The sequence below is a fragment of the Hemitrygon akajei genome, chromosome 18 (genome assembly GCF_048418815.1).
Source record: "Hemitrygon akajei chromosome 18, sHemAka1.3, whole genome shotgun sequence".
NCBI lineage: Eukaryota > Metazoa > Chordata > Chondrichthyes > Myliobatiformes > Dasyatidae > Hemitrygon > Hemitrygon akajei.
Window position 1 is genome coordinate 12,332,047 of NC_133141.1, and position 22,902 is coordinate 12,354,948.

Sequence of the window (22,902 nt, forward strand, 5' to 3'; positions counted from 1 at the left end):
GCTAGTGTTGGAGTGGGGAGGCTTTGTCTTTGCTCATCAGGCTTGGGTGAGGCAAGTATCTGGTAAATCTTCTTTTGTTATTCTTCATTCCTCGTCTGTTAGGGGACAGATCGCACAGTGAAAATGGCTCCAGGGGCTGTATTGTGTTCTTTGTGTGAGATGTGGGAATTCTGGGAGACCTCCAGCCTCCCAGATAACCACATCTGCACTGAGCTGCAGCTCCTCAGAGAACGTGTTAAGGAACAGGACCTACAGCTCAATGACCTTCGGCTCATACGGGAGACTGAGGAAGTGATAGATTGGGATTATAGGTCACCTCTGGGTTGCAGGAGGCAGGTAACTGGGTGACTCTGTCAGAATAAAGGGAAATGGGCAGCCGGAAAAGAGTACCCCTGTGGTTGTTCCCCTCAATAACAAGTACACCATTTTGAATACCATTGAGGGGGGAAGCTGCAGTGACTGAGTCTCCGGCACTGAGTCTAGCGCTGTGCCTCAGCAGGGAAAAGAGCTGAAGAGGACTACAGTAGTGATAGAGTCGTGTGGGTAGAACTAAGAAATGCAAGGGTAAAAGGACCCTGATGGGAGTTATATACAGACCTCTGAACAGTAGCAAAGGCGTGGGCTACAAATTACAACAGGAGATAGAAAATGCACATCAAAAGGGCAAAGTTAAGATAGCCACAGGGGATTTCTATATGGAGGTAGATTGGGATAATCAGGTTGGTGCTGGATCCCAAAAGGAGGGATTTGTAGAGTAGCTACAAGAGGGTTTTTTAGAGCAGCTTGTGGTTGAGCCCACTTAGGGCTCAGCTATTCTGAATTGGGTGTTGTGCAATGAACCGGAATTGATTAGAGAGCTTAAGGCAAAGGACCCTTAGGAGGCAGTGATCATAATATGATAGAACTCACCCTGCAATTTGAGAAAGAGAGAGAAGATAAGTCAGATGTATCAGTATTACAGTGCAGTAAAGGGAATTACAGAGGCATGAGAGAGCAGTTGGTCAAAGTTGATTGGAAGGAAACACTAGCAGGGATGACGGCAGAGCAGCAATGGCTGGATTTTCTGGGAGCAATTTGGAAGGCGCAGGATAGATAGATCCCAAAGAAGGAGTATTCTAAAGGGAGGATAATGTAACAGTGGCTGACAGGGAAAGTCAAAGCCAACATAAAAGCTAAAGAGAGGGCATATAGCAAAGCAAAAGTTAGTGGGAAGTTAGAGGATTGGGAAGCTTTTAAAAGCCAACAGAGGCAATTAAAAAAAGTCATAAAGAGGGAAAAGCTAGACGATGAAGGTAAGCAAGCAAATAATATTAGAGAGGATACCAAGAGCTTCTTCAGGTACTGTGCACAAAGAGGTGAGAGTCGATATCAGACCCCTGAAAAATGATGCTGGAGAGGTTGTAATGGGGGACAAGGAAATAGTGGACAAAATGAATAAGTATTTTGCATCAGTCTTCACTGTGGGAGACATTAGCAATATGTCAGAAGTTCGAGATTGTCAGGGAGCAGAAGTAAGTGCAGTTGCTATTACTAGGGAAAAGGTGCTTGGGAAACTGAAAGGTCTGAAGGTGGATAAGTCACCTTGACCAAGTGGACTACTCCCCAGGGTTCTGAATGAGGTAGCTGAAGAGATTGTGGAGACATTAATATATTAACATAGAAACACAGAAAACCTACAGCACAATACAGGCCCTTCAGCCCACAAGGTTGTGCCGAACATGTCCCTACCTTAGAAATTACTAGGCTTACCTATAGCCCTCTATTTTTCTAAGCTCCATGTACATATCCAAAAGTCTCTTAAAAGACCCTATCGTATCCACCTCCACCACCTTTGCCGGCAGCCCATTCCATGCACTGACCATTCTCTGAGTAAAAAACTTACCCCTGACATCTCCTCTGTACCTCCCCCCAGCACCTTAAACCCGTGCCCTCTTGTGGCAACCATTTCAGCCCTGGGAAAAAGCCTCTGACTATCCACACAATCAACACCTCTCATCATCTTATACACCTCTTCAGGTCACCTCTCATCCTCCGTTGCTCCAAGGAGAAAAGGCCAAGTTCACTCAACCTATTCTCATAAGGCATGCTCCCCAATCCAGGCAGCATCCTTGTAAATCTCCTCTGCACCCTTTCTATAGTTTCCACATCCTTCCTATAGTGAGGTGACCAGAACTGAGCACAGTACTCCAAGTGGGGTCTGAACAGGGTCCTATATAGCTGCAACATTACCTCTTGGTTCCTAACTTCAATTCCATGATTGATGAAGGCCAATACACCGTACGCCTTCTTAACCACTGAGTCAACCGGCGCAGCTGCTTTGAGCGTCCTATGGACTCGGACCCCAAGATCCCACTGATCCTCCACACTGCCAAGAGTCTTACCATTAATACTATATTCTGCCATCATATTTGACCTACCAAAATGAACCACCACACTTATCTGGTTTGAACTCCATCTGCCACTTCTCAGCCCAGTTTTGCATCCTATCAATGTCCCACTGTAACCTCTGATAGCCCTCCACACTATCCACAACACCTCCAACCTTAGTGTCATCAGCAAACTTGCTAACCCATCCCTCCACTTCCTCATCCAGTTCATTTATAAACATCAGGAAGAGTAAGGGTCCCAGAACAGATCCCTGAGGCACCCCACTGGTGACTGACCTCCATGCAGAATATGACCCATCTACAACCACTCTTTGCCTTCTGTGGGCAAGCCAGTTCTGGATCCACAAAGCAACGTCCCCTTGGATCTCATGCCTCCTTACTTTCTCAATAATCGTTGCATGGGGTACCTTATCAAATGCCTTGCTGAAATCCACATCCTCAAAAAATTCAATCAGGCTCATAAGGCACGTCCGGCCCTTGACAAAACCATGCTGACTATTCCTAATCATATTATACCTCTCCAAATGTTCATAAATCCTGCCTCTCAGGATCTTCTCCATCATCTTACCAACCACTGAAGTAAGACTCACTGGTCTATAATTTCCTGGGCTATTTCTACTCTCTTTCTTGAATAAGGGAACAACATCCGCAACCCTCCAATCCTCCGGAACCTCTCCCGTCCACATTGGTGATGCAAAGATCATCGCCACAGGCTCAGCAATCTCCTCCCTCGGCTCCCACTGTAGCCTGGGGTACATCTCATCTGGGCCCGGCGACTTATCCAACTTGATGCTTTCTAAAAGCTCCAGCACATCCTCTTTCTTAATATCTACATACCCAAGCTTTTCAATCTGCTACAAGTCATCACTACTATCACCAAGATACTTTTCCATAGTGAATACTGAAGTAAAGTATTCATTAAGTACCTCTGCTATTTCCTCTGGTACCATACACACTTCCCCACTGTCACAATTGATAGGTCCTATTCTTTCACGTCTTATCCTCCTGCTCTTCACATACTTATAGAATGTTTTGAGGTTTTCCTTAATCCTGCCCTCCAAGGCCTTCTCATGGCCCCTTCTGGCTCTCTTAATTTCCTTCTTAAGCTCCTTCCTGTTAGCCTTATAATCTTCTAGATCTCCAACATTACCTAGCTCTCTGAACCTTTTGTAAGCCTTTCTTTTCTTCTTGACCAGATTTATTACAGCCTTTGTACACCACAGTTCCTGCACCCTACCATAACTTCCCTGTCTCATTGGAACGTACCTATGCAGAACTTCACACAAATATTCCCTGAACATTTGCCACATTTCTTCCGAACATTTCCCTGAGAACATCTGTTTCCAATTTAAGCTTCCAATTTCCTGCCTGATAGCCTCATAATTCCCCTTATTCCAATTAAACACTTTTTTTAACTTGTCTGTTCCTATCTCTCTCCAATGCTATGGTAAAGGAGATAGAATTATGATCACTATCTCCAAAATGCTCTCCCATTGAGAGATCTGACACCTGACCAGGTTCATTTCCCAATACCAAATCAAGTACAGAATCAACAGATTCTGGCATCGTTCTGGAGGACTGGAAAATTGCAGATGTCACTCCACACTTCAAGAAGGGAGGGAGGCAGAAGAAAGGAAATTATAAGCCAGTTAACTTCACCTCAGTATATGGGAAGATGTTGGAGTCCATTGTTGAGTACGTGGCTTTGGGATAACTTGGAGGCGCATGATAAAATAGGCCGTAGACAACATGATTTCCTACAGGGAAAATCTTGCCTGAGAAATCTGTTGGAATTCTTTGAAGAAATAACAAGTGGGATAGACAAAGGAAAATCGGTTGATGTTGTGCACTTGGATTTTCGGAAGGCTGCCAAGCTGCCACACATGAGACTGATAAACAAGTTAATAGAAAGATTCTAGCAAAGACAGAGCAGTGTCTGATTGACAGGAGGCAAAGAGTGGGAATAAAGGAAGCCTTTTCTGGTTGGCTGCCAGTGACTAGTGGTGTTCCACAGGGGTCTGTGTTGGGACCGATTCTTTTTACATTATATGTCAATGATTTGGATGATGGAATTGATGGCTTTGTTGCAAAGTCTGCAGACGATATGAAGATAGGTGGAGGAGCAGGTAGTTCCACAAAGGTCCATCTTATATGTCAATGATTTGGATGACAGAATCGATGTCTTTGTGGCCAAGTTACTGGATGATCTGAAAAACAGGGGAGAGGCAGGAGTGCTGAGGAAGCAGAGAGGCTACAGTAGATTAGGAGACAGATTAGGAGAATGGGCAAAGAAATGACAGATGGAATACAGTATCAGGAAGTGTATGGTCATGCACTTTGGTAGAATTAAAAGCGTGGACTATTTTCTAAATGGAGAAAAAGTTCAAAAATCTGAGGCACAAAGGGACTTAGGAGTCCTTGTGCAGGATTCCCTAAAGGTTAATTTGCAGGCTGAGCAGGTGGTGAGGAAGGCAAATGCAATGTTAGCATTCATTTCAAGAGGACTAGAATATAAAAGCAAGGATTTAATGTTGAAACTTTATAAGGCACTGGTCAGACCTCACTTGGAGTATTGTGAGCAGTTCTGGGCCCCTCATCTTAGAAAGGATGTGCTGAAACTTGAGAGGGTTTAAAGGAGGTTCACAAAAGTGATTCCAGGATTGAATGGCTCGTCATATGAAGAACGTCTGATGGCTCTGGGCAAGTATTCACTGGAATTCAGAAGAATGAGTGCTGACTTCATTGAAACCTATCGAATGGTGAAAGGAGAGGATATTTCCTATGGTGGGAGAGTCTAAGACCAGAGGGCACAGCCTCAGAATAGAAGGGTGTCCTTTTACAGCGGAGATGAGGAGGAATTTCTGTAGCCAGATAGTGAATCTGTGGAATTCTTTGATATGGGCAGGTGGGGAGGCCAAGTCTTTATATATATTTAAGGCAGGGGTTGATAGATTCTTGATTGGTCAGGGTATGAAGGAATACGTGGAGAATGCAAGAGATTGGGGTTGAGAGGAAAAATGGATCAGCCATGATGAAATGGTGGAGTAGACTCAATGGGCCAAATGGCATAATTCTGCTCCTATGTCTTATGGTCTAAGTCAGACAGCATCTTTTGTGTGCATTTCTAGTCATCTACCTACAGGAAAGATATCAATAAGATTGAAAGAGTGCAGAGAAAATTTAGAGGGACATTACCAGAACTTGGGGCCTTGAGTTATAGAGAAAGGTTGAATAGGTTAGGACTTTATTCCTTGAAGCATAGGAGAAAGAGAGGAGATATTAGAGGTATACCAAATTATGAGGGGTATAGAGAGAGTAAACACCTGAGGCTGGGTGAGACTAGAACTAAAGGTCATGGTGAAAGGTGAAATATTCAAGGGGAACCAGAGAGGGAATTCTTCAGTCATAGGATGGTGCGAGTGTGAAATGGACTGCCAGTGGAAGTATCATATACGGGTTCAAAAGAAGTTTGGATAGGTGTATGGATGAGAGGGGTATGGAGGGTTATAGTCCAGGTGTGAGTGGATGAGACTAGGCAGAAAAATAAGTTGGCATGATCTAGACGAGCCAAAGGGCCTGTGTCTGCTTAATGACTCATGGAAACCCAATTTCCCTTGGGATCAATAAAGTATGTCTGTATGTCTCAGTGCATAATTCACTGAAAGCGTGCTGCAGGTAGTCAGGGTGGTGAAGAAGGCACCAGTCAGGGCATCGAGTATATGGAGTTGGGACATTTTACAATTATACAAGATATAATTGCACCTGGAATATTGTGTACAGGTTTATGTTACTCTGTTACAAGAAGGATATCATTAAATTGGAAAGAGTGCAAAGAAGATTTACAAGAATGTTGCCAGGGTGAAGCCACAGCTAAGGAAATGGAAGCTAGAGCTAGAGAGCATAGGATTGGAGGGGAAAGATTTAAAAAGGACCTGGGGGCAACTTCTTCATGCCGAGAGTGATGTACCCATGGAACAAGTTGCCAGAAGTGGTTGAGGTAGGTACAATGACAACTTTTAAAAGGCAGTTGGATAGAAACGCAGATAGAAAAGGTTCCAAGGAATACAGGCCAAATAAATGCTGGGAAGGAGTAGTGATGAACAGCTTGACAAGGCTTCGTGCAAGTCGAAGGATCTTGGAAAGTCGCATCACAAGTGGTGGTAAAGAAGGCGTACAGGACACTGCCTCAATTAGCTGAGGCATAGTGAACAAGATGCAGGAGTTGAGGTACAACTCTATAAGATAATGGTTCGAGCACAGCTGGAGCACTGTGTGTCGTTCTATTCCCACACAATAGGAAGGAGGTGACTGGAGTGGCGCGAGTGCAAAGCAGATTCACCAGGAAGTTTCAGTCATGCGGCCAGTTGGGCTTGTTTGTTATTTTCAAAGATTACAATTGATGTGAAACTCTGCTTTAGGAGGAATAGAGATGAAATTTAGCACGGGTGACTTATTTTGAATGCATCAGGTGAGACAGTAGGGAGATTTAACAACCTATTAGGTGAATGTAGATCTAATTTGCCATGAATAACTTCACTGGCAGTAAGGTAGTGAAAGTAGGTTCTGTAATCATTTTAAAGGGAACTGAATAAATATGTGAAAGATGACATTAACAGGAAAAGCCAGACAGACCTCCTTTGTAGTCCAAGTTATGGTTTACTAAGGCTACCCCCAAAACATTTTCTTTCATAGTCCCTAATTAGAAGCACTTTCTTTAAACACCTTGTTACATTTATAAAAAACTTTATTGATGTTCCCTTCTATGTTCTCTCCTTCAGTTCTCCATTCTAACTGTTCAAAGGTGAGGTAATCAGAATTATCCAATAAAACATTGGAAGTTATTCGGCCCATTGTATCTGTGCTTGTTAATAAAGGGTGACCCCACATTAGGCCCAAACACACAGTAAAGCAGGAGGGACTCACCTGCCACAACTGTTGTTGCCTGTCGCCGAACGTTGCTTTTGTCAGTATATTCACCATAGTCGAGCTTCCCTTCCACATAAATCCTTGCCCTGTTCAGTAAAAGAGAGAAAAATAAATCTAAGCAAAAGTAGTATGATATTCCTAAATTGCAAATTACTGCAGATAGGGGAAATATGAAATAAAACCAGAAAATACTGGAGAGAGAAACATACAGTTAATATTTCAGGTTAATGGCTTTTCATTCTTTGAGTCACAGAATAGAAATTAACCCTTTGGCCCCTCCTGAGTCTGCACTACCAAGAAGCATCCATTTCTAATATTGCAATTCTATTTCATGCTCCTCACCTCTCCTCAGATTCTAATCTATACACGAGGAGCAACTTACAGCCATCAGCCCATGGACCTGTGGGATCTGGGAGGCACTGAAACACATGGGGTGACAGGGAGACGACAGACAGCACTCAAGGTCAGTGGCAAACCCAGCTCTGTCGAGCAGCAGCAGATCTGCTAGGATTGTTAACGGGCTCGGAGGTGAAGAAATCATCAGGATCTGATACGATGTAGCCCAGACTGCCGTGGAAAGCAAAGGATGATAAAATTCACCACTGCCTTCAATGTGACAGATTATTGGAGGGCAGCAGGGACAAGCCATAGAGCAATACCCAAGTCGGGTTGAACATTGAGCTAGCAACTCGGCCTCATAAAAACAAGAATAGCTTGCTACGGAAACACCGTCATGAAAGTGCCCCGATAACTCCACTGCCGAGTTAAGGGCTATTCTTCTTCTTCTGTGTGAAACAGTTCCCCTCCAGTCCCTTTTAACTCTTTCCCCTCTCATCCTAAACCTATGCTCCCTATTTCTGGACATACCCACTCTGGGGAAAAGACTCATCCACTCATCAATGCCTCTCATAATTTTAAATAATTCTATAATGTCAAGCCTCCTTTTCCTGTATTCCAAAGAATAAAGTCCCGGCCTGGCTCAGGCTCTGTAGTCCTGGCAATTTTTTTCTAAATTTTTCCTGCACTCTTTCCAGTTTAACCACATCTTTCCTGTAACAGGATGATCACACTGTACACAGTACTCCAAGTGCAGCCTCACCAATGATTTATACAACTGCTCAATGCCCTCACTGATGAAGGCCAATTTGCTAAACCTTTTTCTCCATCCTCTCATCCTCTCTACCTGTGACGCCATTTTCAACAAATTATGCACTTGGACTTCCAGGTCCCTGTGTTCTATTACACTCCCTAGTGCACTACCATTTACAGCACAAGTCCTATGCTTTTTCATACTTACCTGCATTAAAATCCTTTTACCACTCCTTGGCCTACTTTTCTCATTGATCAAGAACCCCCGTAACTATGATAACCTCCCTCACTAACAACACCTCCTAATTTTATGTCACCTGCAACTTACTGATCCAGCTTTGTGCATTTCTATCCAAATCATTTATATAAGTAACAAATAATGAAGATCCCAACATCGACCCCTGTGATACCACTAATCACCCGCCTCCATTCTGAGAAGTAACCTTCAACCACCACCCTCTGCTTCCTACCTCAGAGCCAATTTTGAATCCACTCATGAGCTGACCCGAGATTTTAGGAGACCTTACCTTCCAGACCAGCCTACCATGTTGCACCTTGCCAAACACTTTACTAAAGTCCAAATGGACAGCATCCACTGCCTAAATGTTGTAATTGTACCCACTTCCTCTGGCAGCATTCCGTACACCCACCACCCTCGAGTGAGAAACCTGCCCCTCAGACCCCTTTAAATCTTTCTCCTCTCACCTTAAATCTATGTCAAGTTTTATACTCCCTCAAACTGGGATTTTTAAAAAACTGTGACTATTCACCTTATGATTTTATAAACCCCTACAAAGTCACTCTCAGCTCCCCTATCCAATCTCTCCTTGTAACTCAAGACCTCCCAGTCCTGGCAACACCCTTGTGAATGTCTTCAAACTTAATCTCATCCTTCCTTTAACATGTGGCCAGAACTGCACACAATACTTTTGGTAAATCCTGGCACTATGGAAACATTGTACCCTCCTGGAATCTTAAGGCAATAAAAAGGCCATTCAGTCAGTCAGGTTCACTTAAGCTCTGAAGGAGAATTTCATCTCTTTGATTCTGTTTGCCATTGTCTATGCACCAGAGACAACCTACAGCAGCCAATTAATGTACCAACACGTCTTTGGGACTTGGAGAGGAAGTGGGACACCCAGGATGAACCCACATGGTCACAGGGAGAACGTGTAAACTCCACAGACAGCACCACAGGTCAGGATTGTGGCTGTGAGGCAGCATTGCTAACTCCTGGAATATTGTGGCAGAGGAGGGTCGCTACTGGGTGTGGAGGATGTGGAGTCAGTCAGGAAAAGGAAGAGCTGCAGAATTGTTTTGAGTGTGTCTTTGCAAGGTCCCCAAGTTCCCTAATCCATATTAGTTTTGCAAAGCTGGAGGTGACTCTGTACCATTTCTTCACTCTGAATGGAGATTCTTAAGTGTCTATGTTTTGTTCAACAGAATAAGTGAGCGAGTCTGGCTTAAGAGAGAAACAATACAAATTATACTGGATGCAAAATCTTATGCAACTGCACCTACCCTTTCTTCACATACTGATAAGCCAAATCTCTCAAACCAGGCCTGAAGATGGAAATTCGGTGCCAAGTTGTCTTCTGGCTGATGTCTCCTGCAATAATTTAGTAACAACTTTACCAAACCATTGTTAATGCCGAGATGACTGACTGTTCATGTTAAGGGCCTTAGATTACATTTCCAACAATCATGATTCAGTTGTGAAAGGGTTATCCAGTTAGATCCACTGAAATGATCTGGGGCTGCTCTAGAAAGCAAAAGTTTTGACATGGTGGAAGATCCTGGCATCTCACAACCAACGGATCAAGTGTAATTAAGAGGAGAATGAGGAGACTATTGAGAGGACATGACTTTGTACATGTTTCAGGAGGAAATGATAGCAATACAGTAAAGGTGTATGGAACAGGGAATCAACAAGTCTGATGGAAAGCAGATGGAAAGAGCTCACGTAAGAGATTTTGTAAATTATAAATGTAATCTTCAAGTCTTGGTGGCTGCTGTTTTAACATGCCACCTCCTCTTTGATAACTTGAGGTTAACTCCAGGTTTTACCTCAAATGCACACTGAAAATACTCCATCAAGAGGAATCTAGTAGCATGAGGTAGGAGATCAGGAGAAATTTCTTCCCTCAGGCTGTGGAGAAGCTCTAGAATTCTCTACCCTGCAGGGGCTGTGGAGAAGTTAGATTAAGTTCTTTCAAAATTAAGGTCAATAAATTTCTGGGCATTAATAAAATCAAGGGACACATGAATAATGCTGGAAAGTGGTGGGCAGGTAAAAGATCAGCCACAATAGTGACATGAATATACAGAACACGGACATGGACTTGTGTGGGAGAAGGGATTAGTTTTATTGTGTTTCTATTTACTAGTTTAATTAGTTTGGCACAAGATGATGAGCTGGAGACCCTGTTCCTGTACTATATTGTACTGTTCTATGTTTTGCATTCTAAGAGGACGGGTAGAGGACTTATAAAGTGAAACTTAGAGAGTGTGGAGCTGGAAGACACTCATTAGAAAACAGACAGAATAGGGTAAGGCTGAGGTCATTAGAACTTGCAAACAGAAAATAATTGCTTTAAGTCAAAATTCCATTTCATCAGCAACCGATGAAAACAAGAGAGATAATTTTAAAGCAGTATGTATAGTATGCACTATGCTAACATTCCCAAATTTTTAACAATGACAAACTGTCACCTATAGGTAGACACTGGACTTGGAGTAATGAGTGATACTCCTAAGCTGTATCCAGCAGAAAACCTCAGGCAGGCCTTTGGACATTACCTGTTGCAAATGTATCACTGTCTCCAGATCGCCACATTTCATTGGTGGCCAATGAAAAGATTGTTACAGGATTCTTTCCATCAGCCTGTCGCATTACAGGATCCTGCCCAACACGGCCGAGCAACTGAACCCGATTCAAGGCTGCAGAGAGACAGAATGACTGAAATTGAAGTAGTCTGCAAAGCAATTCTTTTTTTTTAATTAATTTTTTTATGAGTTTTTACAATACAACAACAAAAAACACATCAACAAAATGGAGATTTATATAGTGCAAAACAAACGTGTCTAATATATAATTCATAACAATAAGGAAAAAGCACCCAAAATAAACTCATATAAAGTTAGTATCCTCCCCACCCTCCCACTACAAAACTCCCGGCCAACCATTTCAATGTGTAAAACAAAAATTAATCGGAGCATTCGACTCCACAGAGCTGTAAATATATATAAAAAAAGAAAATATAATGCCTACTTCCAAAACTATAATGTAATTCACATTAAAAACCATACAACTTACAGAAAAAAATCAAGCTGAAAGTAAGGGATTATAGTACAAAAAAAGGATAAACTTAATCTAAAGAGGAGTTGTGAAAGTATTCAAGAAAAGGTCCCCACACCTTATGAAACTTTATGTCCGAATTGAGAAGTGAATAATGAATCTTTTCAAGGTCTAAGCAGAACATAATATCACTAAGCCATTGAGCATGAGTGAGTGGGGCAACATCTCTCCACCTGAGGAGAACTAACTGTCTAGACAAAAAGAGAGGCAAAAGATAGTGTTCAACGTTTAGTCGGACTCAAATGCACGTCTGCTTCACCCAAGGTGCCAAAAAGAGCAATCAGAGGGTTAGGTTCTAAGTGGCAATTAAGAATATGGGATAAAGATAAAAAGACTTCTCTCCAGAATTTCTCTAGACTAGGACAGGCCCAGTACATATGGATAAGAGAAGCCTCGCCCCCTTTACACTTGTCACAAACGGGACTAATGTCAGGATAAAACCATGACAATTTAGTTTTAGACATGTGAGCCCCATGTACAACCTTAAACTGCAAAAGGCAGTGGCGAGCACATAAAGAGGTTGAATTTACTGACTTCAGAATTGAATCCCAGACCGCATTAGATAAAGAAATATTTAAATCATGCGCCCAGGCAGTTCTAATTTTATCGAAGGGGGCATGCCTCAAGGTCACTAACTTATCACAAACAGTAGATATTAAACCTTTACCCAATGGATTAATACAAAGAAACAAGTCCACAATGTTTTTCTCGGGCATCTCAGGAAAGTTTGATATTAAAGGGTTAATGAAATGTCTAATTTGAAGATATCTAAAGAAATGAGTATTTATTAGGTAGTTTAAACTTTGCAGACAGTTGTTGAAAAGTTGCAAAACTATTATCTATGAAAAGATCTTCAAAGCACCAAATGTCCTTTCTGTACCAATTATGAAATGTTGAGTCTTGCACAGAAGGTAGGAAAAGATGATTGTGTAAGATAGGACTGGAGAGAGAGAAACCACAAAAGCCATTATGTTTTCTGAACCGAGCCCATATTCTCAGAGTGTGTCTGATAAGAGGATTAACAATTAGTCTAGGCAAGTGACAAGGAAGTGTGGGTCCAAGAAGTGCAGAAATGGAGAGATCCTGACTAAAGTTCAACTCCACTGCCACCCATTTTGGGCAGTCAGACTGATTGTAAAAAAGCAATTCCATCTGCAACAAGGGCACACAAAGCTCAGCATTACAAGGAACTGGGAGGGAGCTGCTAATAAAACATAATGTAATCAAAACAGAAGGATAGACACTGGGTAAAGTAACAGAGGATATTATATGTATTTCAACATTAAAAATGAATGAAAGTATTTACATAGCAAAGCACTGTATCCGTGTTAAGACGTGGCTACATAACACTCAGGATTGAGACGACAGAGCTGGGAATAGGAGAGAAAGAATAGCAGTACTTGTTAGGGATGGGATGAGGACAGTAGAAAGATACCACACAGCTATCAGTGAAGACAAGAACAGAAATAAAAAATGAAAGCATAAACAAACTAACTGACATTGTTCACTGCAGATCTAACAGTTCAAGCTAAATTGGGGAAGAAATATACCGACATAGGAGGAAATGAGTAAAAAGCACAAAATAATAACCATGGGGATTTCAACTACCAAGGACTGAGCGATGGGGATAAGGGAATGAAGCTTCTATAATGCACCAAAGACTGTCTTCAAAATTGTATATGCTAAAATTTAGGTCAGAATCAGAATCCATTGAGGCCCTCCGTTGGTTGACCATGGATATTGCATCCTAACTGTCCATGTGGGCAGTACAAAATGGAGAGCAAGCTGTTACCTGTGCAGCAGGTAATGAATCTCCACGCAGCTAATGAATCCAAGGAACGGTAGAGACCAATACAGTTTGGCACCAGCAGCATCACAGGAGTTGTCACTCTGCATTGAACTCAACGTAGGACTGCCTTCAAGACTCCAGCTCTGGATTTCTCTCTCGGGGTTTACTCCCGAAGCCTTCCCCGTGAGTGGGTATAGCCACAAGTAGCGAGGTTTGAGATCAGAGTTTTCTTTCTCCTAGATGAGCTGATAAACATGGCTGATGAGCCCCATCTACCTGAAACGACTGGTTTTAAGGCGCCCATAACCCGCCTTTGCCCCTTCACCTGTCAGTAGAAACAGTTCTGCTGGGTTTAGTAGCTAAGCCACATGTGAAGGCCAGGAGCTGGACTTGGTTGTCAAAGGTTATTTGAGGCACACACTATTGAGAGCATTTAATAGGTAGTGGGCACCTATCCCCAGTACCCCACCCCGGTTATGACAATCTTAAGGAACCGAACAGGAATCAGTTTTATTATTACTGACATGTATCATGAAATTTGTTGCTTACAGCAGCAGTATAGTGCATGACATAAACAATTACAGGAACGAGCTACCAGCAGAAGTGGAAGAGACGAGTACAATTACAACATTTGAAAGACATTTGGACAGTTAAATGGATAGCAAAGGTTTAGAGATATAGGTCAAATGGGACTAGCTCGGGACAGCTTGGCATTGATGGACTGGGTGGAAGAGTCTGTTTCAGTGCTGTAGAATTCGATAACTCTGCAATGAAAGAGGATTTGCTATTGGATCAAGTAATGGGGAATGAGTCCAAGCAGGTAAGGAGGTCAATATACATCCAAGGCATTATAAACCTGTTAGCTTAATATTGGTTTTAGGAAAAATAATGGAATCCCTATTAATTGAGAGATCAAAGGAACATCTACAGAAATCCCATGGCATCCAGTTAAACTTGGGTAAGGAAACCATCAGCTGTTTACCATCTAGTGCTCCCTGCCACCCCATCCCATCAAACCCCCTCAACTGATGAATCAGTGCCACTCCACGTGGAACCCCACTTGGAGGAATCACCAGGAGTAGCAAAGGTGCAGAATGTCCTCAACAACCATCACCAAGAGTAATGAAGGCCAGCATGCCAAACACTTTCTTCACCACCATGTCTACCTGCAGCATCACTTTACCTGTATTTCTAGGTCTCCCTGTTCTACAACACTCCTTGATATCCGACTATTCATCAGGAAAGTCCCACTCTGGTTTGACTTCCTGGAATGCCACACCTTGCACCCATCTGAGTTGAAAGTCATTTGCCAAACCGCAGTCCACTTACCTAAGTGATTAAGATCCCCAGCAATTTTTGATAACTTTCTTCACCGTCTATGATACCACCTATTTTAGTATCATCCACAATTCTTTGGAAAGTGAAATCAAGCTAGGACTTTTACAGTAAACAGTTGCATAGAACACATGGTTCCCTTACAAGTGGAGTCCCAAGTAGACAGGATGGTGAAGAAGGCTTTTAGCACACACGGGCCTTCATCTGTCAGGACATTGAGTATAGGAGCTGTGATGTTATGTTGCAATTAAACAAGACATTGGTAAGGCTGCACTGGAAGTATTGTGCAACATTTTGGTTACACTATTTTAGAAAAGATGTCATTAAGCTGGAAAGAATGCAAAGACTTACAAGAATGTTGCCAGGACTCCAGGCCCTGAGTTATTGAGAGGTTGGGTTGGCTAAGATTTTATTCATTGGATCTTAAGGGATAAAGGGTGACTTTGTGAAAGAGTATAAAGTCATGAAGGCTATAGATTGGATGAATGCACACTATCTTTTTCCCAGGTAAAGTGGAACAAAAACCAGAGAGCACAGGTTTAAGGTTAGAAGCAAAAAATTTTAAAAGGGCCCAGAGGGGCAACTTCTTCACAGTGTGTATATGAAACAAGCTGCCAGAGGAAGTGGTAAAAGACACTAAAACAGGTACTTCAGAACATAAGAAATAGAAGCAGGAGTCAGTCATCTCTCCTGTTATGCCTACTCTGCCATTCAATAAGATCAGGGCTGATCTGGCTGTGGACTCATCTCCACATACCTGCCTTTTCCTCATAAGCCTTAATTTCCATGCTATGCAAAAATCTATCCAACCCGGTCTTAAATACCGTATATTTAATGAGGTAGCTTCTACCGCTTCCCTGGGCAGAAAATTTCAGATTCACTACTCACTGGCAAAAGTAGTTTCTTCTCACCTCTGTCCTAAATCTATTCTCGAAAATCTTGAGGCTATGTCCCTTAGTTCTAGTCCCACTTACTTGTAGAAACAACTTTCCTGCATCTATCTTATCTATCTCTTTAATAATTTTATGTTTCTATAAGATCTCCTCTCATTCTTCTGAATTCCAGCAAATACAGTCCCAGGCAACTCAATCTCTCCTCATAACCTAACCATATCAACTCTGGAATCAACTAGAGAATCTCCTCTGCACCACCTCTAAAGCCAGTCTATCTTTACTCAAGTAAGGAGACCAGAACTGCAGGCAGTACTCCAGGTGCGGCCTCACCAGTACCCTATACATTTGCAGCATTGCCTCCCTGGTCTTAACTTCAATCCCTCTAGCAATGAAGGCCAACATTTCATTTAATGTCTTGATAACCTGTTGCACCTGCAAACCAACCTTTTGTGATTCATGCACAAGCACTCCCGAGTCCCTCTGTACAACAACACGCTGTAATCTTTTGCCATTTAAATAATAATCTGATCTTCCATTTTTCCTTCCAAAATGGATGACCTCGCATTTACCAACATTGTACTCCATCTGCCAGACCCTTGCCCACTCACTTAACCTATCTCTATCCCTTAGCAGACTCTCTGTATACTTTGTACAATGAGCTTTTCCACTCAGTTTTGCTAACTTAGATATGCTACATTCAGTCCCCTCTTCCAAATCATTCATGCATACCGCGAACAGTTGAGGTCCCAGCACCAATCCCTATGGCATTCCACTGACTGCCAACCAGAGAAACACCCACCCACATATTCCAACACTCTGCTCTCTACCAATTAACCAATCCTCTATCCATGCTACATTACCCCCAATTCCATGCATCCTTATCCTGTCCTTCCTGAATCCAGGCTGTGTCTGCCTGACAGAACCCCTTCTATCTAGATGTCTCGCTAGTACTTCCTTAAGGATAGCTTCAATCATTTTCCTGATCACAAATGTTAACCTCCTTTTGCCAACATCTTTTTAAACAGTGGCGAGACATTTGCTGTCTTTCAATGCACCGGGTCCTGCCCAGAGTTCAGAGGATCTTTTCACGATAGGAAAGGTTCAGTGGGGTATGCTCAAACACGGACAAATGGGACTAGCTTAGATGGATGCCTTATTCAGCATGGATAAGTTGGGCCAAAGAGCCTGTTTCTATTTTGTATTGCTGTATGACTCTATGAAATTTCAGATTGACAAAGACCTCGCACTCACATCTTTCCAGTACAAGGGAGGAGGCATCAGACACCTGATGTCTCACCAGCTGTCGAACAACCTGCAAGAAAGTGCACGCAATCAAAATCATCATCAAACAAACAGACAAGAGTCAGATAGACAGCTGGCTGTCAAGAATGAAACCCAGATCATCAATCAGCCAAAGTTTACCCAACCATAACATTGCTTTGTGTGGCACTTTAATTATACTCAGATGGATGAACTCAGAACAGACTGGCTGCTCCGTTGGCACTATGCAGCAAAAGTGCACAACATCACAATCTCAAACCTCAAGGTTCAATCTACCATTACTCAACCCTGGAGTCTGAGGAGTATGGGCATCCTAGGAGCAGTGCCAGGCATAATGCACCATGAACTATCAAGTAGCTGAAGCTGTCAAGTGCTGCTTGGATGATGAATAATAGCCTTGGATAGTGACCTCACAACCAACTAACCAGATAGGTGAGGAAGAATTAAACAGGAGAAGGCTTTAGGAACATCCCCATCCTCAACGATACCAGAGCCAGCAGGCCAGTGCTACAGAAAAGGCTGAAGCCTTAACAACCATGTTCAGGAAAAGCTGTTGGTTAGGTGATCCATTTCTGGTTCTTCCTGAGATCCCTTCTATCATGGATGTCAGACCAGTCAGGTCCATTTATTCCATAAGCCCATAAGATATAGGAGCAGAATTAGGCCATTTGGCCCATTGAGTCCACTCCAACATTCAATCGTGACTGTTTTTTTTCGAACATTCTCCCACCTTCGCCCCGTAACCAATCAAGAACTATCAATCTCTGCCTTAAATCCCTGCCTTTCACAGCTCTCTGTGGCAATGAATTCCACAGATTCATCACCCTCTGGCTAAAGCAGGGCTTCCCAACCTGGCGTCTATGGGCTGCACGGTTAATGGTAGCGATCCATGGCATAAAAAAGTTTGGGAACCCCTGGGATAAAGTAATTCCTCCTCATATCCGTTCTAAAGGAACATCCTTCTATTCTGAGGCTCTGCCCTCTGGTCCTAGACTTCCCCACTTATTATCTTCTCAAAGCATTATGAGAGATTTGTCAGGCAAGTTCCCCCCCACCACTAATGAAACCATGCTAACTTCATCCTATTTTATCAAATACTTCCAAGTACCCTGAAATTTCATCCTTAATAACGGCCTCTATGGCTTACCAACCACCGAAGTCAGGTTAACTGGCCTATAATTTCCTGTCCTTTGTCTCCCTCCCTTCTTAAAAAGGAGTGACATTTGTGATTCTCCAGTCCTCCAGAGTCTAATGATTCTTGCAAGATCTCTACTAATGTCTCTATAATCTCTTAAGCTACCTCTTTCAGGACTCTGAGATCTAGTCCCATCTTGCCCAGGTGATTTATCCACCTTCAGGCCTTTCATTTTCCCAAGCACCTTCTCCTTAGTACAGGCCACTACACTCACCCCTGCCCTGACTCTCTTGAACTTCTGGTATGTTACCAGTGTTTTCTACTGTGAAGACTGATGCAAAGTATGTAATTAACTTCTCTACGATTTGCTTATTCCTCATTACTACTTCTCCAACATAATTTTCAAACAGTCTAATGTCCACTCTCATCTCTCTCTTATCCTTTATGTATCTTAAAATATTCTGGAATCTTCTTTTATATTATTAGCTAGTTTAATTTAATCATAGCATAATTATCCTTTGTTGATTTTTAAAGGCTTTCCACTTACCTTCACCATACTGTATGCCTTCTCTTTTGCTTTTCTGGTGTCTCTGACTGGGGAGCAGCCAATATGTCGTTCCCCCCCCCCCCCCCCCACACACACACACATACTCCCCCCTTTGCAAGAAAGGCAGCAAGGAAAAGACTGGTAACTCTAGTCCTGCAAGCCTAGCAGTTTTAGAAATTGGATCACCCACATCTCAGGAATAATTAAGGATAGACAATGAATATTGGTCTCGCCAGTGATGCCCAGTCTGTGAAAAATGAATGAAAAAATACTGTGCAGAACCTCTCTCACTCCCCATCACACAGTTTGACCAGCACAAACCTCCCCGCCGTCTAACAGTTCCAAAAACAAACCATCAAACTCGAAGAGGCCTTGTCATGGTAACAAAGGAACTGGGTGAGAAAGTCTGGATACAAACAGGCAGATGATCCGTGCAGTCTGAAAGAGTTACAAGCCAGCAGCAATTTAGATGAACAGGATAAAAAATATTAAAAATTAAGTAGGAAACTTACCTTGAATACACAGCTATGCAACATCTTTTGGTGCTCTGGTTGTTTCCTGAAAAGAGTTAAGGAGGGCATTTTTAAAAATCATAGCATATGAAGACTACTTGTGACATCAATGATTGCACAGTAGTGAATTGAATTCAATGTTTTTTTCTTACATCCTTCACATACATGAGGAGTAAAAATCTTGACACTTGGGTCCACACTGCTCAGTGACTCTTTGAGAGTGAAAGTGCACGTAACTGCATGGGCTACAGTGCAAGTCGCAAGCTTGCAGTCAACAGATGAAGGGAAATTCCAGTGAAGTATTCTGGATGTGGGAAACTGAAGGCGGCCATGGAGCTATTTGACTCAGCTCTGCCAAACTACAAGACAAGAGCTGATCGGATTATTGGTTTCGTCTCATTTACTGCTTGATCCCCAACACTTCAAGTACACCTCTCAGCCTGAATGATAGTTAACACAGCACCCCTCTCTGGGGTTGGCCACAATTCTCAAAGGAGCAATAGATCAGCATTGGGATTAAATCATTACTACTGTTTAGAGAAGTTGGGGCTCTTGGAAATGAAGGAAAGGCAAGGAAATGGCACATGGACATCTGTTGCCAAACGATTCACCACAAAATTACAGGATTTCGGAAAAATGAGGAGAACTCCAGTGGAGCCTCAATAGAATGGACACAAAGAGAGACACAAACCCTCAGTCTCTCCTCGTGGATCAGACACAGACAGAGACACAAACCCTCAGTCTCTCTTCGTGGATCAGACAAAGACACAGACCCTCAGTCTCTCCCTGTGGATCAGACACAGAGACACAAACCCTCAGTCTCTCCTCGTGGATCAGACACACACAGAGACATAAACCCTCAGTCTCTCCCCGTGGATCACGCACATACCCGCAGTATCTCCCCGTGGATCAGACAGTGTTCCGGAAACACCGGAACCGGAATATACGTTGTTATCAAACACAGACCCTCAGTCTCACCCCAGTCCCGCCACTCGTGTTCTGGAAACACCGGAACCGGAATATACGTTTGTTATCGGACGCAAACCCTCAGTCTCTCCCCGTGGATCAGACACAGATCCGTTAAGTTGGTCCCGCCACTCGTGGTCCGAAAAACCGGAACCGGAATGTACGTTTGTTTTCTGTGGGAGGAGAGTGTGTGCATTGTACGCGCACTGTTAGCACCGATGTTGAGCCGACCTTTTAATCTATTCTCAATTAATCTAACCGTTCTTTCCCACTTAGCTCTCAATTTTTCTACCACCGCTCCTTGATAGGCGTTCCACGCACCCACCGTTCTCTGTGTAAAGAACTTGCTTCTGACATCCCCTTTCCCCCACTCGCCCTCTGAAAATGTATCTGGGTATTCACTTGATCTATGCCTCTTGTACGCCTCTCCTTCGCTCCAGAGAAAAGCTCTTGCTCGCTCAATCTGATAGAGGTGATTTATAGATGTGTGGTGACGGGTGAAGCCCTCCCAATCATCGAGCGCGTCTACATGTGTACAAGAACCTCAGGACTCACACCACCAGGTTCAAGAACAGTTACTGCCCTATATATTTGCTAAGTATGCCCGCAGAAAAAGAATCAGCGTTTTATGTGGTGACATGTCTGTACTCTGATTATTAATTTTACTTTGAACTTTGATAGGAGGAGGAGAGAAGGGAAAGGGGCAGAGGGAGGAGGGCTAGATAAGGGAGCAGAGCAGTGTAACGGGAGGGGAGGAGTGATTTGGGCGAGTGGAATGGGAGCAGGGAAGTTTAGGTGAAGCATGGGTTGAGGGAAGGAGGGGGAATGGTATTGCTGGGCTTGTGGCGGTCAGGAAGATGCTTACCAATATTCTCCCTGTCAGTGCTCTTCATAACTGTGTGTCACAACCCCCACCCCACCAGATGTCACTCCCAAGGGAGAAAATTGCTGCTCCCTCGGTCCTTCTGTCCCGGTCTGGTGGACCTTTGTTGTGCTCTATCTGGTTTGGTGATCAGACTGCACACAATGTTTCAGCAGTGGCCACACAAACCTACTGTGAACTTGTTCCGAGACCTCTTGCTCTTATACCTTGTGCTTTGGCTAATGAAGGCTTGAAGGCATTGTGTCTTCTATGCCACCCTGTCTACCTTTGCTGGAACTTCAATAGATTTCAATAGGCACATTTAATGTCAGAGAAATGTATGCAATATACATCCTGAAAGGGGTGCCCCAAAGAATGAATGACAGTTAAATGTTAGAAGCCCCCCCCCCACCCAGCTCACTCCTCCCACACGTAAGCAGCAGCAAAGCAACAACCCGCCCTCCCCCACCAGCAAAAAAGCATCAGCACCCTCCACCAAGCACTCGAGTGTGCAGCAAAGCATCAATAGAGACACAGACTTGCAGCACCCCAAAGACTACTCGTTCACCTGGTAGTTGACATACCACAGGCTCTCTCTCTCTCCCTAATAAGGGAGAAAGAGGTGTCCCCATTTCACAGCGAGAGGGGAGACATAACAAAACAACTCGCCGATTTATGGTGTTAAAAGTCTGTTGCATCACTTTTTCTGAGCTTTGTGCCCAAAGAACTCGGGTCCCTGAGCACGCAGCCAGCTTGCTTCTTTTGATCTTCCGTATATTCCCACAACCCATCAGGCAGCAGCACCAGCCTGAAATCCGCCCGCCTCCAGAGGCACAAGTATCCGGCACCCCGAAGGTGCACTAGTTTTCCAGGCCGTGTCCTCGGCATATCGAAAAGCGGTTAGTCGTGAGACCCTGAGAGAAGGTCCCATTTCTGCAAAGAACCGAAGTCAGCGTGCAACTCCAGGTCAGGGTCATCAAAAGAACCCTGACAAGGGAAAAAAAAAGAGATAGCAAGATAGAAATAGAGCTTTTTCCAAAGATGCAAGCAAAGGAGTCGCCGTTAGGCGCCATCATTGTACCTCAAGGTTTTGTTGTTCCTTTGGACCCGCCATTCTTGTATGAGAACCCCTTATTAGAACCTGTAAATGTAGTGGCACAGTGGTACTGTAGTTGGGAGAGATGGAGACAAGATATAGCAAATGCTGGAATATAGAAAAACAAAATGGTGGAGGATCTCAGCAGATCAGGCAACAACCGCAGAGGAAAACGGACAGTTTACGATTTGGGTTGAAATCCTTTGTCCGGCGTGAGCAATAGAGGGGCAATAGCCAGTGTAAGAAAGGTGTAAGGAAGGGGCAAAGTAAGAGTTGGAGACAATAGGCTGATGGGGAAGTGAAGATGGAAATAGCGATAGAGGCTGGGGGAGGTGACAAAGGGCTGCAGATGATGGAATGGGCTGGGAGAGGAAGATTGAGCCCTAACAGGTGGGAAGGATCAGTGTAATGGGGGACTGGACTGAGAGTAGGAGGAACTGGGCAAGAGAGACAAGGGACAGAGGGGGAGCAATTAACATGAAATTGGAGAATTCAATGTTCATAAAGTTGGGTTACAGATTACACAGGAAGAATATAAGGTGCTGTTTCTCTGGTTTGCATTTAGCCTCACCCTGGCGGTGGAAGAGGCTGAGGACAGGCAGGTTAGCGTGGGAATGGGGAGAGGATTCAATGTTGTAAAACGTAAAAAGTTCCAAGAGGGAGAATACTTTTTATAGGCACTGTATCAATGGGTCAGTTGGTGTAAAACAGGGGTTCCCAACCTGG

The 22,902-nt window shown here is 43.4% G+C and overlaps 1 protein-coding gene across 5 annotated transcripts in view; it reads right to left on the reverse strand.

The window, feature by feature from the left end:
- Positions 1-20,361, reverse strand: part of ssbp1 (single-stranded DNA binding protein 1) — a 31,302-nt gene extending 10,941 nt beyond the window's left edge. The window contains exons 1-6 of one of the 5 annotated variants that reach the window (XM_073070837.1): positions 20,231-20,361; positions 19,253-19,298; positions 17,029-17,089; positions 11,202-11,342; positions 9,924-10,011; positions 7,311-7,399 (exon numbers count right to left, since the gene is read on the reverse strand). In XM_073070837.1, coding sequence (XP_072926938.1) covers positions 7,311-7,399; positions 9,924-10,011; positions 11,202-11,342; positions 17,029-17,089; positions 19,253-19,276 — 403 coding nt within the window. In that variant the 5' untranslated portion in view covers positions 19,277-19,298; positions 20,231-20,361. Of the gene's footprint in view, positions 1-7,310; positions 7,400-9,923; positions 10,012-11,201; positions 11,343-17,028; positions 17,090-19,252; positions 19,299-19,943; positions 19,984-20,065; positions 20,119-20,141 lie in introns of those variants that run through there. The other 4 variants (XM_073070840.1, XM_073070838.1, XM_073070836.1 and 1 more) reach the window with 4 other exon arrangements.
- Positions 20,362-22,902: the final 2,541 nt, after the last annotated feature.